This window comes from Strongylocentrotus purpuratus, unplaced genomic scaffold (genome assembly GCF_000002235.5).
Source record: "Strongylocentrotus purpuratus isolate Spur 01 unplaced genomic scaffold, Spur_5.0 spur5_scaffold_5, whole genome shotgun sequence".
NCBI lineage: Eukaryota > Metazoa > Echinodermata > Echinoidea > Camarodonta > Strongylocentrotidae > Strongylocentrotus > Strongylocentrotus purpuratus.
Window position 1 is genome coordinate 41683195 of NW_022145611.1, and position 15146 is coordinate 41698340.

At 35.2% G+C, this 15146-nt stretch overlaps 1 protein-coding gene across 2 annotated transcripts in view; it reads left to right on the forward strand.

The window, feature by feature from the left end:
* LOC579490 (fibrillin-1) overlaps positions 1–15146 on the forward strand; it is a 75156-nt gene that overhangs the window by 46392 nt on the left and 13618 nt on the right. For both annotated transcript variants that reach the window (XM_030999669.1, XM_030999670.1), the window contains exons 11-24: positions 3189–3326; positions 3911–4033; positions 6304–6471; positions 7079–7237; positions 7671–7811; positions 8271–8396; positions 8966–9091; positions 10206–10328; positions 11918–12043; positions 12613–12738; positions 13198–13320; positions 13651–13782; positions 14194–14319; positions 14702–14830. In XM_030999669.1, the coding sequence (XP_030855529.1) occupies positions 3189–3326; positions 3911–4033; positions 6304–6471; positions 7079–7237; positions 7671–7811; positions 8271–8396; positions 8966–9091; positions 10206–10328; positions 11918–12043; positions 12613–12738; positions 13198–13320; positions 13651–13782; positions 14194–14319; positions 14702–14830 (1866 nt within the window). The remainder of the gene's footprint in view (positions 1–3188; positions 3327–3910; positions 4034–6303; positions 6472–7078; positions 7238–7670; positions 7812–8270; positions 8397–8965; positions 9092–10205; positions 10329–11917; positions 12044–12612; positions 12739–13197; positions 13321–13650; positions 13783–14193; positions 14320–14701; positions 14831–15146) is intronic.

Sequence of the window (15146 nt, forward strand, 5' to 3'; positions counted from 1 at the left end):
GATGTTAGAATTTCTTGGCAACCTGACAATTAGATTTAGATGATACATGTACATATATCAAGGTATCATCCTTTTTGTGTTTGGAAAGAAGTATAAATAGACAATAGAGAGTCCATGTAGACAGTATCTATCAAGTGTCCTGGCAGGACATGTAATGTACTGTTTTACACATAAATTGTTGTAGGCCTTTGTGTTTGAAGGACATACTGGTAGGTGTGAAACACAGTTTTCTAATTAATGTGTCCTTATCTGAATAGGTTCCTCTTGTAACAAGAAGGAAAAGGGGAACTTTTCCTCCCATGTTATAGTAAACAGTCATCTTTCTTAAATCAAAGACGTGTCAGTGTTTTGAAACATCAGAGCAGGTTGCCCAACAATGCATGTGCTCGTTGAGAAACATTCCTTAACAGTTGTTGGATCTCACAAGTTGAATGCCCTTGCTATGACATGTATGCAGTGTTTTACATAATTGGCCAAACCATTCAGAAAAGGTCACTGGTCATCCTTTATAAGGTATATATTGGCAAGTCATGTCTACAATAGTAATGGATACAATCAATCTCTTTAGTTTGGTCATTTGGCAACAGATTTGTGTTTGATAGGGGTAGGTATCACAAATTTCTTTGTTGGAAAAGAAATTACCAGTAACTTTTCCAATTTTGTTGTTCCTACATTTACTCTGTTGATGAGGAATACAGTTATAGCAAATTTGTTCTTTACATTTTAGTCACATGAGAGCAATTATGAAGTATTAAGTCTGAAGAATTGCTTTTATTTCCCCATTGACATGTGAACATTCTTCACATGCTAGAAATAATAATGCAAAATTATTTGCATTTAACTATTACAGAATGCACTTTTTCATGTACATTTTCATGCAATAATTGTCCAATGTGATACTACAAGAGAAAAACTAATTGAAATCTGAATTCCACGTTATACCTTTTGCCATATGAAGCCACAGGGTAGTTTCCTGGCGTGAGGATCTAGTGTCACGTTCATGATAAATATCAGAGATAAAGACCATCTCTGCAGGTCAATCGGTCTTTCTTGTGTCTATAAAAAGAGACTGGTCTACAGGAAAGTGATTAAAATCAAGGACATTCCAAGTAAACAGGAATAAGATAAAGGAAGATGGACGCTCAAAAATTTATTACTCAAAGGTACATAGCAGGAGGGTGCAGATACGTTTTTTCTGAAAATAATTTGAGTTATTTTTCAAACTTTCCAAAGATTGAAAAAATCAAGTTTGTATTTTCCATTAAATAATCATTTTATAAATAGAAAGCAAAGTTCTTGTGGCTGCAAAGAAGCTTTTCCTTTTGTATTTAAAAAAAAATACTTTACAGTTTGTATCTCATACTGAATGTCAAATGTTTTTTGCAGTTCAACATTGAGAAGAAACCACCAGTCTTTCCCATAATAGATACATGTGGCTTTTGCCTATGGTGAGACAGTACAATGACATGGGAAGCAGAAATTACAGTCGAAAGATGATACAAAATTCTTTGGAAATCTAAATTGTTGGAATCTTTATAATTGTGAGGAGATGGGAATGGAGCCAAGTTGGACTTGAGCCTAACTATGTCTTCTGTAGAATGAGGATGAGTGAACTGAGGCAGCTTGGCATGTGCTCTAGTGTCTCATTAATGTCACCAGATGGCATGTCCTCGTTTGGAAGTAAAGAAGAGAAAAGATAAAGTATAACAAAGACAACATATGACACATTCCTTAGAGAAAGAGAGAAACAGAGACAGAGACAGACATACAGGAGGACATTATTTTAAAAGTGTGAAGCTGATTATTGTTTTTAAATATTATATATTTGTAGCCTATTTTTGCCAGGATGAGCTCAAACTAATAATCATTCAATTTCCCCTTGTCCGAAACTGTGCTAATCAGATTTACATTAATATTTTTTTCATTTATGCAGTGTAGAAAACAGATTGTATCCTCTGGAAATGTCTTAGTTGATGTAGTTCTTTCTTTGTAGTTATTTTCTGTCAGGAGGGTGGAGGACATATCACTTTTAAGTCATCCAGAGCATAACATTGCCTTTGGGAAATATATGTAATCAAAAGATAAAAACAAAACAACCAGTATTACAACAGTAACAAAACCAAACAAACAAAAAACACTCCTTTTCTCTTCACCCGTTTTCTGTAAAAGTTGCTCTTTCTTTGGTAGATTATACTTCCCTGTTGACCCATATTTGCATCTACTAATTTATGACTGACTTATTCTTAACAGAGACACGAGTCTTGAAATGAATATAAATATTTTATTGAGACTTTGCTTTTATTACCCTCAGGAATATGCGCTCACTTACACAAATGTCTAATTAATTTTAGCATATGCCGTAAAACACCAACATTTTAGGATGCCACTCTTCCTAAGTGTGTAATTTGTCAGGTTGTGTGGAGGATAATATCTTGAGACGACTCAGCGGGTGGGGGAGGGAAACAAATTAGTGGCCCAGATCTTGACCTCATTCTACAACAATTTAGTCATGTGGCTTTTTTACAGATTTCCACATTGAGTGAATGGGCTTTAAGGTTAATTGGCTATCACAAGACGTCTGTGGCCTTGAAATATGAAATGATTTAACTGATGCTTGTTGAAGATTGTTGCCAATTGATAGCACACATGATGATATGTCAAAACGTTCTTTTCATCTGTAAATGTCACCAAAGAGGCATACAAGTCTAGACGATGAGAGATTGGAATAGTGATTTAACTTCAGCAGTACATGAAAATGAAATTGAGGTTAGGCCATATTTGAACTTTAACTGAGTGATGATGATGCCTAAATGTATGTGTACATTTGATAATTATATTACCTTTCAAAAGAAATAATTCAATTGTGACATCAGTAAGAAAAACACTTTATTATTTGTGTCAAATAATTACTAACCCCTTCATTATTACTACAGTTATTCTCATAGGCTTATTACTGCAGTCACCCAGTTTGTGTTTGCAAAGGGTTAACAGTATCTGCTATATATGTTATACTCTGACTTGTACATGCCCTGTTTATAACTAATGTATGTTTCTAAAGCATTCATTGAGGGTTTTTTCCTAGTGACATTACACAATTTTCACACTTTGTAATTGAAATATAATTATTTTGAAATACATAATGTGTGATTTTTAAATTTCTAAATGCATTTTTTCTCTTTTCAATACAGACATTGATGAATGTACAGTCAGGAATGTGAATCCATGTGCAGAGTATGTATGTCAAAACACATTAGGGAGCTATCACTGCTTGAGAACTGAATGTACCAATGGTTACAGATATGATATAACACACCAAAGATGTGTTGGTAAGTACACAAACAGATTTACATCTTTGATTTTGTAAAAAATCAGGATAGATGTGTACAAAAGAAAAAAGAGATCTCATCTACTTGTAAGAATAGCACTCTGTGTTGCATTATGTCTTTTTCATACCAAAGGAAACAACACTTATATTTTTAATATAGTTGTAATAGTATTCTGATAAGTTTACTTAAGACCGACATGCTTAGTGATTTAATGCTAAAACTAAATTTTGACATTTCTTAGTTCTTATCCTTTCCAATTTTGGATTAAAATAGTACTTTCCTTATCACATCCTTTTGTGCAGTTGAACTGGAACTTGAGCTCAAATTACCAACAAATTACAGATGAAAGATATTGCTGGTGTATACCATGAAAGAATATTTATGCAGAAAATGTACTCTAAATTAGTTCTTGACAACAATTTGTTGTGTTATATTCCCATCTCAAACTTCTAAAAAAAAATTCCTACTGTAATCAGTGTATTATTTGTTTGTTCAAGAGTGCATGTCTAAAGAAAAACAAAATCAAATCATAAATATAAAACTTTCAAGTTTCTGATGGCTTGGTCTTCTCCCCTAAATTTCAGATGTCAATGAATGTTCAGATGCTAACGTATGTGAGCATGGGCGTTGCATCAACATAGAAGGCTCTTACCGCTGCTTGTGCCCTCAGGGATTCACTTCCAATCCTACAGAAACAGACTGCATTGGTCAGTATTATTCTACTTCTCTGTTCTTTCGCATCTATCTGTGCAGTTACATTCCAGTGGTGGTATTCTGAAGTTTGTTTAATATTTATCTTGGTAAATTGATTTTGGTCGTAACATGTATTGGGTCTTTTCATTGGTGTTTACATATAGATGAATTTTATGTGTGCCACCAACTTATGGGTAGTCATTGAATGAAGACACACCAAAAGTTCAAGATTTGTTTTGAAAATTAATTATTCTGAACCTGAAACAGGGATAAAACAATTATCAGAATATCAACCCTAGAATTTACTCAATACATCAATTGAAACATTACTTCAGACTGCTTTCATGTTCTGAATATTCCACATATTACCCAAGACAAAATTTCATAGAAATTAAAGCTTTTCCATTTTCTCCAATGAGTCATATCAAATATGGTAAGTATAGAAAATATAAGTCATTTGTCTATATTTAAATGTTCAGCAATTGTCTGGCACTTTGGGCTTTACTCCAGTTTTCAAGCCAATAAGTTTCATTTTGAAATGGAAGTCATCAACCAAGTTCACATGATCTTGCGGTTTCAAAACCTCTTCATCCGTTGCCCCTAGGGTCATACAAAGTAGTTTACCTCATCATAATTCTTTCCCTTTCTGTCTGTTATCTCTGTTTGAGTTCCTAGCTTTCTTGCTGAGCCTGAACAATATTTGGCATCACGCACTGTTTCCCCTCTCATGCAATTTGATGTCTTCATTGTGCTGACTAACATTCTCTAAAACAAGTGCAGTGTTCCTGCAGAGTTTTTACATACTCATATTTTACATAGCAACATTGATCATATTTATTTGACAGATTATGCTGTGCAGAGTATACATCACCTGCATTATCATTTTCAAATACTGTTTTTTGAACTAAAATTCTTTATCTCAAACTTAAAAAATTAGCAATTCCATGTATTTGTTGTAGTATGAGTGACATGGTCGGATGTGTGCAAGAACAAGGGCACATTATATTTTATTATAGGATTTTTCACAGCAATAAGCTTCTTTGAATAGTCTTAAAGCATGTGACGTATTTTCTTCTCTAAATTCTTTGAGCATAGTAGAGCTATAAAAGCTGTTTCACTATATGAGTTAAAGAAAAAAATACCAACCACTTGCATACTATGAGAAATCATTTTTTAACAAGAAAGTTTCTGGTTTTACAGTACTTTACTTTAAGTGATATTCTGGAAGTGTGTTTAAAGAGTGTCTCATTCCTGTACATGCTTCCTCCATTGCAATACTATTGTGGTTGTATATTCCTAGAGACTTCTTCACCACCACTTTATGAAGACTTCATGTATTTAATGATTCACCTGGGTATTGTGGTGGAATCGTTTGATTCTATTTCCCCTAACCACAAGCCTCATACAATGAGGTTGTCAACCTTACAAAGGGATCTATTGAAAAAATGTACTTTTTAATGCACTCCGCTTATATTCCCCTGACACATTGGTAATGTGTTGTCATCCATCATGTTACATCAATTTATTCAGATCTATATTAACTTTATAGAATATGTTATACATAGCCAAAAAGTTAACATAAATGTTTACATTTTGATGCACTCTCATTCCACTCCCCATGCTAAATTTGTGATGTTTTCATCCATCATGTTAAAGGAAATTTATTCAGAAACATTACAAGGATTGGGGGTTATTTACCTCTACATTTGCACAATATTTTAAACATAAATGTTTACTTTTTGATGCACTCTCATTCCACTCTTCTTGATATATCATTAGTAATGTGTCATCATTCATCATGTTGTATGATATTTATTCAGATTTATAAAAATGATTGATTGTTACCTGTAACATTGCAGAATATGTTGACAATTTTTCCCAAATATTTACCATGAATTTTAACACAAGTGTTGGAATGATTATAGAAGGGAAGATGACAATAAGAAAGAGAACTCCAAATACATTTTGATAAGACAGAACTAGAAAGTAAAGTAGAAACCAAAAATAAAATAACAGTAGATACAAGAATATTTCACTGAAAGAAGCATGTTATAAAGTCTTTGGCAAAAGGATGAAACTTTCTGTGTTTGAAAAACGAAATCTGATATAAAATAAAACACAATCTGAAACGTAATGACATTTAGACTTGAAAACTATGAATAATTCTTGTAGACCTTCTGATTTAATGGAGGCTATACAGTCTATACCACATAAACACAGAGTGATACAGATTTGTTCATTTTATTGTATATCATTATATCTCTGTTTATTGTTTATAACATAGATGTTGATGAGTGTGGACAGACCAGAGACACACCTTTGTGTGGTGAAGAGGCCATCTGTGTAAATGAAGTGGGTGTTTACAGGTGTGTTTGCACTGGGGATACTGTCTATGACAGTGAATCAAGAACCTGCCAGACCCCCGTAGAAGTACAGGGCGCACCAGAAATTGGTGAGTTTATTTTCAATAACATTATAACAGTATTTAGAGAGATAAAAACCCGAGAGATAATTTGCCATTCATGGAGGCTCTTTAAGAGTACCAAATGTTACTTTGAATTATTTCAGTGTTTCTTGAAAGATATGTTTACATTTGCTTGATCTTTTGGGCTGTGTTTGAGAGCACATACACATATATCAAGAACTAGCTCACCCATCTTATACGTTCAATCTGTTCAAAAAGTTTAAAACATTCTGCAAAATAATGTTTATTGAGAGCCAGAAGGGCTATAACCTGTGTGTTGAATGATATGAGTGAACAGCCTTCTGGCCCTTAACAATTGACAAGGTCAGTAGATGCTAAAAAATAACAATAACAGCAGCATCAGCGACAACAACAACCAGAGATGCCAGTCTTCAGGCTTTTGCCTGATTTCAGGCCCTGACAACTTCCCATTTCAGGCTTTTTATTGTACAGCACATATGGGGATTAAACATGTTTTTTAAGCTTCTTTTCAGGCCCAGTGAGTAAAACTGACTGGCATCCCCGAACAACAACAACAAAATCATGCATATGTTCCTATTCATATTGATATATCTTTTTTCTCCTCTAAATGCAGTTGAAGTGGATAGAAAGGATTGCTATGGCAGCATCAGTGATATGAACTTTTGTTCCAATCTGCTTGGTTCTAATGTCACCCAACAAGAATGTTGCTGCACCGTTGGGGCTGGGTGGGGTGATGACTGTGACCTCATTGTCTGCCCCTCACAAGGCACACGTAAGTAGGGCATTGGATGGGGAAATATTGTCTTTTGACTTGCATGTGTGTTTGTAAAGGTAGAGACTGGCTTTAAAAGTAAAGGGGGGGAGGAATAATATCTCATATTTCACACATAAAATAGACAGGGAGAGAAAGATGTGACAGAAAGAAAGCTGAGTGAGTTGGGATCTGTTATATAATATCTGTCTTTATAGGATTTTTTTTTTGTTGAAAAATTCTAAATGAGTTCATGAATTTTCAAGTTATTATATCCAAGGATAATGTAGTTACCGTACCTATCAAAGATGAACAAGCATTTTGTTCAAACCTGGTCTCACAAATTCATTTGTGATGAATTCTAGTAACATGTTTGTACTGTAAAATGTTAATCAGACATATATGCATTCATTGATCCAAACTGTAATTTGGCATTCATTTTATTTTTCTTCAGTTGCATACAATGAGACATGTCCAGTTGGGCAGGGTAAGCATGTAATTACACTGAGGAGACCAGTAGAAACCGTCAACGTACCCACCACTTACCCTGAAGCTGCTGCACATCCATCTGCAGGCCAAGAAGCTAGCATCTTAGGTAAACTTCACATCCCTTTCCTTTATTTTTTGCTAGCCATGCACTCTGGTATAATCACACACACGTTCTAAGGTCCTTTGGCAAGACCTGAATCTACATTTGCCACTCTTCACCCGGTGAAGCGCTTGCCTGGTAGGAAAAAAGTTCTTGAATGCTTGAGGACTTATCATGGTAGCTCGGCTGAAGCCAGTATTGATATGATACTGAGATGACATCGGAAAGAACAGTATAAATGCTGATCAAATTACCATGAGTAAAATATGAGTGTATCCTTTTTGTTGTTAATATTATATATTCAATAGAGATTTCAGTTGAAATTGCCAATTAAGAACTATGCACCATTTATACTAGACACCGTTTTTCTTGGCACTACCCATTCAAATTCTTTTCCAACCTCACCAATCTAAGTGTTTTCCATCATCACTGTCCATTTTTATTGATTTTTCTTTTGTTCAACAGGCATAAATGAATGTGAAATCTTCCCAGAGCTTTGTGGTCCTGCAGCTTGTGTGGATAAAGAAATCCTGTATGACTGTAATTGTCCTGAGGGATACAAGTTTGATGATGCAAGCAAGACTTGTATAGGTATGTCCACAGTTTCATATTCTGATTATAGAGCTGCACTTATCATCTAATGTTTGAAAAGTTGTTACACTTGCTGATTCAGCGAATTACGCTTAAAGTATTAATTGAAGCTTCAAATCAGACTTATTCAGTGGGAGATATAATTGTTATAATATATAATGAAAACAGAGAGGCCTAAGCAGACAGTTTGAAATAATTAGATACCAAGAGTCATTGCATATCTGACTTCCAAATACCAAGGTGGTTTACATGCATAACACAGGTCTGAGTGTGCTAATTGAATGTCTTTGTAATAGACACTAGAGAATGAGCTAGGTTATCAATGGGTCCTATAATGATTTCATGGAATATCATTAGCCATGGTTCAAGAACATGATTGTGCTATTAAATAGAAAATTGGTTCTTTACATGAAAAGTCTAACTTTGATAACACAAAGTAGCATATAACATTAAAGTACATACTAAAATCAGATTAAACAAATAGAGAGATAAAGCATCATAAATATACCGGAATGTAGAAACATACCAGTGTGTGTGAATGGATGTTTTTTCTGTTCTTTTCTATATAGTTCATGACTCGTGCTTTGTGTACCAAGGAGTGTGTGGCAATGCATCTTGTGAAAACACAGAAAACAGCTACAACTGCAAGTGTCCTGGAAGTTATGAATTTGATGCAAGCCTAAGAAGATGCATGTGTAAGTACAGTTTTAATCCGTTCCTTATTTGATATGGAGAGAAATGAGTTCAATTGATAGAGCACTATCAGTGATAGTATCTAAACTATACAGACAGATGCATTTAGTCTTAAATCGATTAATGTCTTGTGCATAGCATTAATCTTTTCATTTGAAGGTAGTTCTTGGTACTTTTTTGGCATTAAGTGTGCTCATCAAAATTTCATTTCAATTAATATAATAAGTCTGTCAGTCTTAATCAGGATGTATGTGTTATTCTTAAAGACTAAAGAATGTCTGCATACAAAATGCAGGTGTCCCCCCACCCCCCCCCCCCCCCCCCCCAACAAAAAAAAGACTGCCTCAACTGGGAAAGGAAATACAGAAAAGAAGGGGAGGGGAGAGAGAAAGAGAGAGGGGTGATGTATATTTGAATTAAAATGAAATAGAGCACTCTCATTTACACTTATATTTAGATGTAATTGTATAATACAAGATGGTCTGATGTTTGAAGTCACGTTTCCCTTGGAATGATTAGACTTGTTTTGATGACAGGAAATCAAATGCCTCAAATTTATCAACAAAAACTGGACAAGATGAAATCTAATTATGAATTTACCAATGTTGATTACATGTTCACATAGGCTGTATTGGCAATAACAAGCTTGAACTAGTTTTGCTTTTTGAGATCAGAACTACCTCCATTTGTCATTATATTATTCCTTTTTGAAACTTGTCTTTCTTTGTGAAGGGCTCTAAATCTCATTAAGTATTTCTGCTGAATCATTGCAAACATCTGGCTGCTAAATAAGGTTGTCATATTTGATTGAATCAGACAATTATGATCTGTCCCTTGGCATTGTGCCTTCCTGTGACTAGTGAGGTGTCCAATGCTGAATTGAATTGTGCTTGTTGACTGTATAGCAACATTGGTGCTCTCTATCTCCCTTTCCATTTCCATCTCTTTGTATTATGATATTTTCTCTGAGAGATAAAAATAAATTGATACTTCATTCTGTTCTGGCAAAAAGGAACACTGCACAAACGTGTTTATACTCCCTGACTATCACTATTGGTTGTGGCATACATATATATATTTCCAATTACTATTTATCTCCTGTCTTCTCTTGTTCAGCGATAGACCATTGTGAATCACCGGGTATATGTGGAAACGGTACATGTACGAGCACAGAGAGAGGTCCAGTGTGTAGCTGTCCTGAAGGTCATCGCTTTGTTCCATCTCAAAGGTCATGTGAAGGTAAACACTGAAAACATGTACTTGGTTGTTTTAGAGTAGAACAAAAAAGTAAAGTGTATCAACTTTATAAGAAAATGCAACACAAAGAGAATAGATTAAATTAATTATGTCAGTGTTATAAAATATTAGAATTCAAAGTAGAATAAAGTGATTATTTTTCACAATTTTACAAGGAAATACAATGATGTGACTTGTTTTTATGCCTCCGTTACGAAGTAGCCGGAGGCATTATGTTTTCGGGTTGTCCGTCCGTCCGTCCGTCCGTCCGTCCGTCCGTACGTCTGTACGTACGTCTGTACGTACGTCCCGTTCTCGTGATCACGTTATCTGAAGAACGGATCAATGGATTCCTACCAAACTTTGGTCATTTATGTATCTAGCAAAGTCGATGAACTGATTAGATTTTGGGGTCACGAGGTCAAAGGTCAAAGGTCACAGGGCTCATTATGTATGCAAAAACAGCTCGTGATCGCGTTATCTGAAGAACCGATTGATGGATTCCTGCCAAACTATGGTCATGTATGTATCTTGTAGAGTCGATGAACTGATTAGATTTTGGCGTCACGAGGTCAAAGGTCAAAGGTCACAGGGCTCATTATGTATGCAAAACGGCTCGTGATCGCGTTATCTGAAGAACCGATAGATGGATTCCTGCCAAACTTTGGTCATGTATGTATCTTGCAGAGCCAATGAACTGATTAGATTTTGGGGTCACGAGGTCAAAAGTCAAAGGTCACAGGGCTCATTATGTATGCAAAAACAGCTTGTGATCGCGTTATCTCAAGAACCAATTGATGGATTCCTGCCAAACTTAGGTCATGTATGTTACTTGCAGAGCCGATGAACTTATTAGATTTTGGGTAACGAGGTCAAAGGTCAAAGGTCACAGCGCCCATTATGTATGCAAAAACAGCTTGTGATCGCGTTATTATTAGAACAGATTGATGGATTCCTGCCAAACTTAGATCATTTATGTATCTTGCAGAGCCAATGAACTGTGTAGATTCTTGGTTCATAAGGTCCAAGGTCATGGGCTAATTATGTATGCAAAAATAGCTTGTGAACGCATTCTCATTAGAACTGACAGATGGATTACTATTTAACTCTGGATATCTTGCAGAGCCAATGAGCTGAGTAGATATTAGGATCATGAGGTCAAAGTTCAAAGGGTCATATATGTATATGAGAAATTGTTTGTAATCACGATATTCTGAGAACCTGTTAATGGATTACAATTGAACTTGAATTTGAAAAATTTCTTCCGTTTTGGTTTGTAAAATTGCTCTATGACGGAGGCATCATTTTCGACTGCGCGCAGTCGAATTCCATCTAGTTTATTATTCTGTAAGTTTTGTAGATGAAAATGGAACTGCAAATAAGGCATGGTGTTAGAGAAAATTGAACCAGTATCATAATATGTAGTCAAGTAGTAGTAGAAGTAGTAGTAGTGTATCAAATGTATATCAGAAATTCTATTTCCACAAGTTATTAAGTGATAGAAAATTGTTCCAAACAAGTATTTTATTTTAGATAAAGCGTTGTTGATTTCATAAAATTTTGATGATTTTTTTTATCCCTGCTTATCCCAGTCCAGGATTATTGTATTGTATACAATGGCGTCTGTGGGAATGGTACATGTGTGAACAGAGCTGATGGGTATGACTGTCGTTGCCCTGAAGGACAGCGCTTCAATGAAAGGAGCAGTGCTTGTGAAGGTTTGTGTTCACATTATTTGAGATAGGCATTTTTTATCTGTGGGAATGGTACTTGTGTGAACAGAGCTGATGGGTATGACTGTCGTTGCCCTGAAGGACAGCGCTTCAATGAAAGGAGCAGTGCTTGTGAAGGTTTGTGTTCACATTATTTGAGATAGGCATTGTTTATCTGTGGGAATGGTACAAGTGTGAACAGACCTAGTGGGTATGATCACTGTTGCTCTCCAGGAAATCAGTGAAGTGAAAGGAACAGAACGTGCCAACTGGCAAGGTTTGAGTAAAGTTACTAATGAGTTCATAATTATCCTCTAAATGACACCTTAACTAAAACTTGCTACAAAATGTATTTGAATGGATAATAATAACAGTGGAAGTTAGGGGTAATTTACACAAATTATATGACAAAAGACAAATATTATAATTTTCATTATTTTGGATTTTATTATACAACTAAGTTTATTGATGAAAGACTTGAAATTGTCTCATTTTTACAAAAAAATATTAAAACTAATCTTGCATATCATCTAAGTTTAAAATGTTAAGTCATTGTACTTCCTTACTCTTTTCAGTGACCAATTTCTGTGTAGTGCTAAGTGGTATCTGTGGCAATGGAACGTGCATCCCAACTGAAAATGGATACACCTGTAGATGCCCCAGTGGCTTCCAGTTCGACAGTGATGGTGGCTTTTGTAAAGGTGAGATATACATGGTTATCAGAATTTAGGCACATTAAAGAGATAGTCAAGGGGGTGCAATTAAATAGGGGGACAGACATCGCGGAGCTCCAATACGCTGCTGTACGAATTTCATGTGAGAGAAAACTTGACATGCTTATAAAAAAGTACAAATATAATGAATAATATTAAAGTAAACAAAACAGGAGTAATAGATAATGATAGCATATACTTTGGATAAACCCTCAAATCCACTAGTTTAGTGAATTAATGGCAGGGAAAGGCAATTTTAAGCTTGTAAAGACGTCGTCGACCTGCCTATTATGGGAACCTGGTATACCAGGTTCCCGTCTGTGAGTGGGCTCCACGGGAGCCTGGTATACCAGGTTCCCGGAAGGAACGGGTTAACAAGCCTGAATGCTGCCATTTTAATGTGATCCAGTTCATATTGTTTCCATATTTTTATTTTCTTCTTTCCAGACATTGACCTGTGTGTAGATCATTCTGCTCTATGTGGTAATGGTACTTGCGTGGATCAGGGACAAAATTTCATCTGCATCTGTCCTGAAGGATTTCAATTCTCCAATACTAAAGTCTGCATTGGTAAATACAATTGTACAAATCTACAAAATGTACTCATCAGTGTGATGAAGAGTAATTATTGATGAGGTGCATGGATATGTATGTCCACATTCATTCTTCCTTGTGCTGTTTTTATTTATCTGCTTTATATTTAGAAGAAAAAAAATTAAACAAATATTTTTCAAGATTTTTGGAAAAATAAATGACAAAAGGTATTATTTTCTTTTTTTTATTTGTTATTGTTTTTTTTATTTTTAAAGCAGGGACCAAATAAGATATTATATACAGGATATGATTGACCAATTACGAATCATTTGTATTTTCACATTTTGTATGTTTATTTGCTTACAGATATCAATGAATGTTCTACACCTACATCTCATTCGTGTGGCTTAGAAGCATCATGTATCAACACACATGGCAGTCATCACTGTGCTTGCCCAGGTGGCTTTGAGTTCAATCCAGCATCAAGGACATGTGATGGTAAGGAAGTAGTCAAGATAGGTACCTCACAAAGTAGATAATCTAGATGTCCCTCTTGTAAAGCAGAATGTAGCCTCTGTTTCGAAGACATGTGGTGGTGATGAACTCCTTTTTTTTTTGTTTTTTGGAAAGGGTCCTTCTTTCCAATCTTTTCAAAGCAGGTTGGTAGTCTTGCTTTGTTATCCTTTTTCTTAGGGTGCATGAGGGGGGGGGGTTCGAGTTATCCTTTTTGTTAGGGTGAGAGGGGGGGGGGTTCGAGGCAATTGAAGGGCCTATTGACCATCCTGAATATCCTTGCAATGCCTCTGTTACCAACATATTTGTACATAATTAAAATTGTTTGCTTTTAAGAAATTGTATTAATTTTAGTTGGTATATCATTGATTTAATTGTATATTGTTGTGATTGCAGATATCAACGAGTGTAGACTATTACCTGATTTATGTGGTAATGCAACCTGTACCAATACTGATGGTAGTTACCAATGCTCCTGTGCTTTTGGATTCATGTACAACCAAACACTCGGCATGTGCATAGGTAAGGAATGGCATTTATAATTCATAATTTGTATAAAGAACTTTTTTTTCCCCAAATAAATGTGATTGATAATTGGAAGATATATTTTTGGCAGCTATCTTCAAATGATGTATTCAAGGCTTTTTACATCTTTTTTTCTTCTTTATTCAAAGATTGATTTTTACTTAGAGGTTTATTTCCATGCTTCAGGTATATTTGCTGATCTATCATTTTCTATTAATTGGTAAACTGTTGTGTCATGATCCAGATTGATAATTGACAAGAACTGATCAGTTCAGCTGATTTTTAATTACATTACAGAGCTGCTAATGTAACCCCATCGAAGAGAGAAAGATTATATGGTTTACTTCTCAAAGTTCTCTAACCTTCTTTTCTGTATTAGATACCAATGAATGTGCTGTATACAGAAGTATCTGCAGTAATGGTACCTGTATGAACACACAAGGTAGTTATAGATGTGTGTGTCCCAGAGGGTATGAGTACATCAGTGGAAATGGCAATGGATGTTTAGGTAAGATGGCAGTGAATGTGGCTCCAATATTTATAGCTGAGTTATGTTTGTTTGAATAATATGAATATTGTGATAATGATAACAGTGTTCTTGTATATCCCTTATGTCCTTGCTTCTGCATGGTGCTCCAATAGTATTACCTAGCTATACTGTTTAAAGCAGGGAGGCAAAATAGGGGAATCACTCTAATCTATCAGGTACCAATTTACACTTTTGAGAGGAGAGTGACAAAATTACATTCAAGTCTTGGCAAACATCTGCCACAACTTCCCATCTATGTGTGTTACTATGTGAAACAATCATGGAGATGAAATGA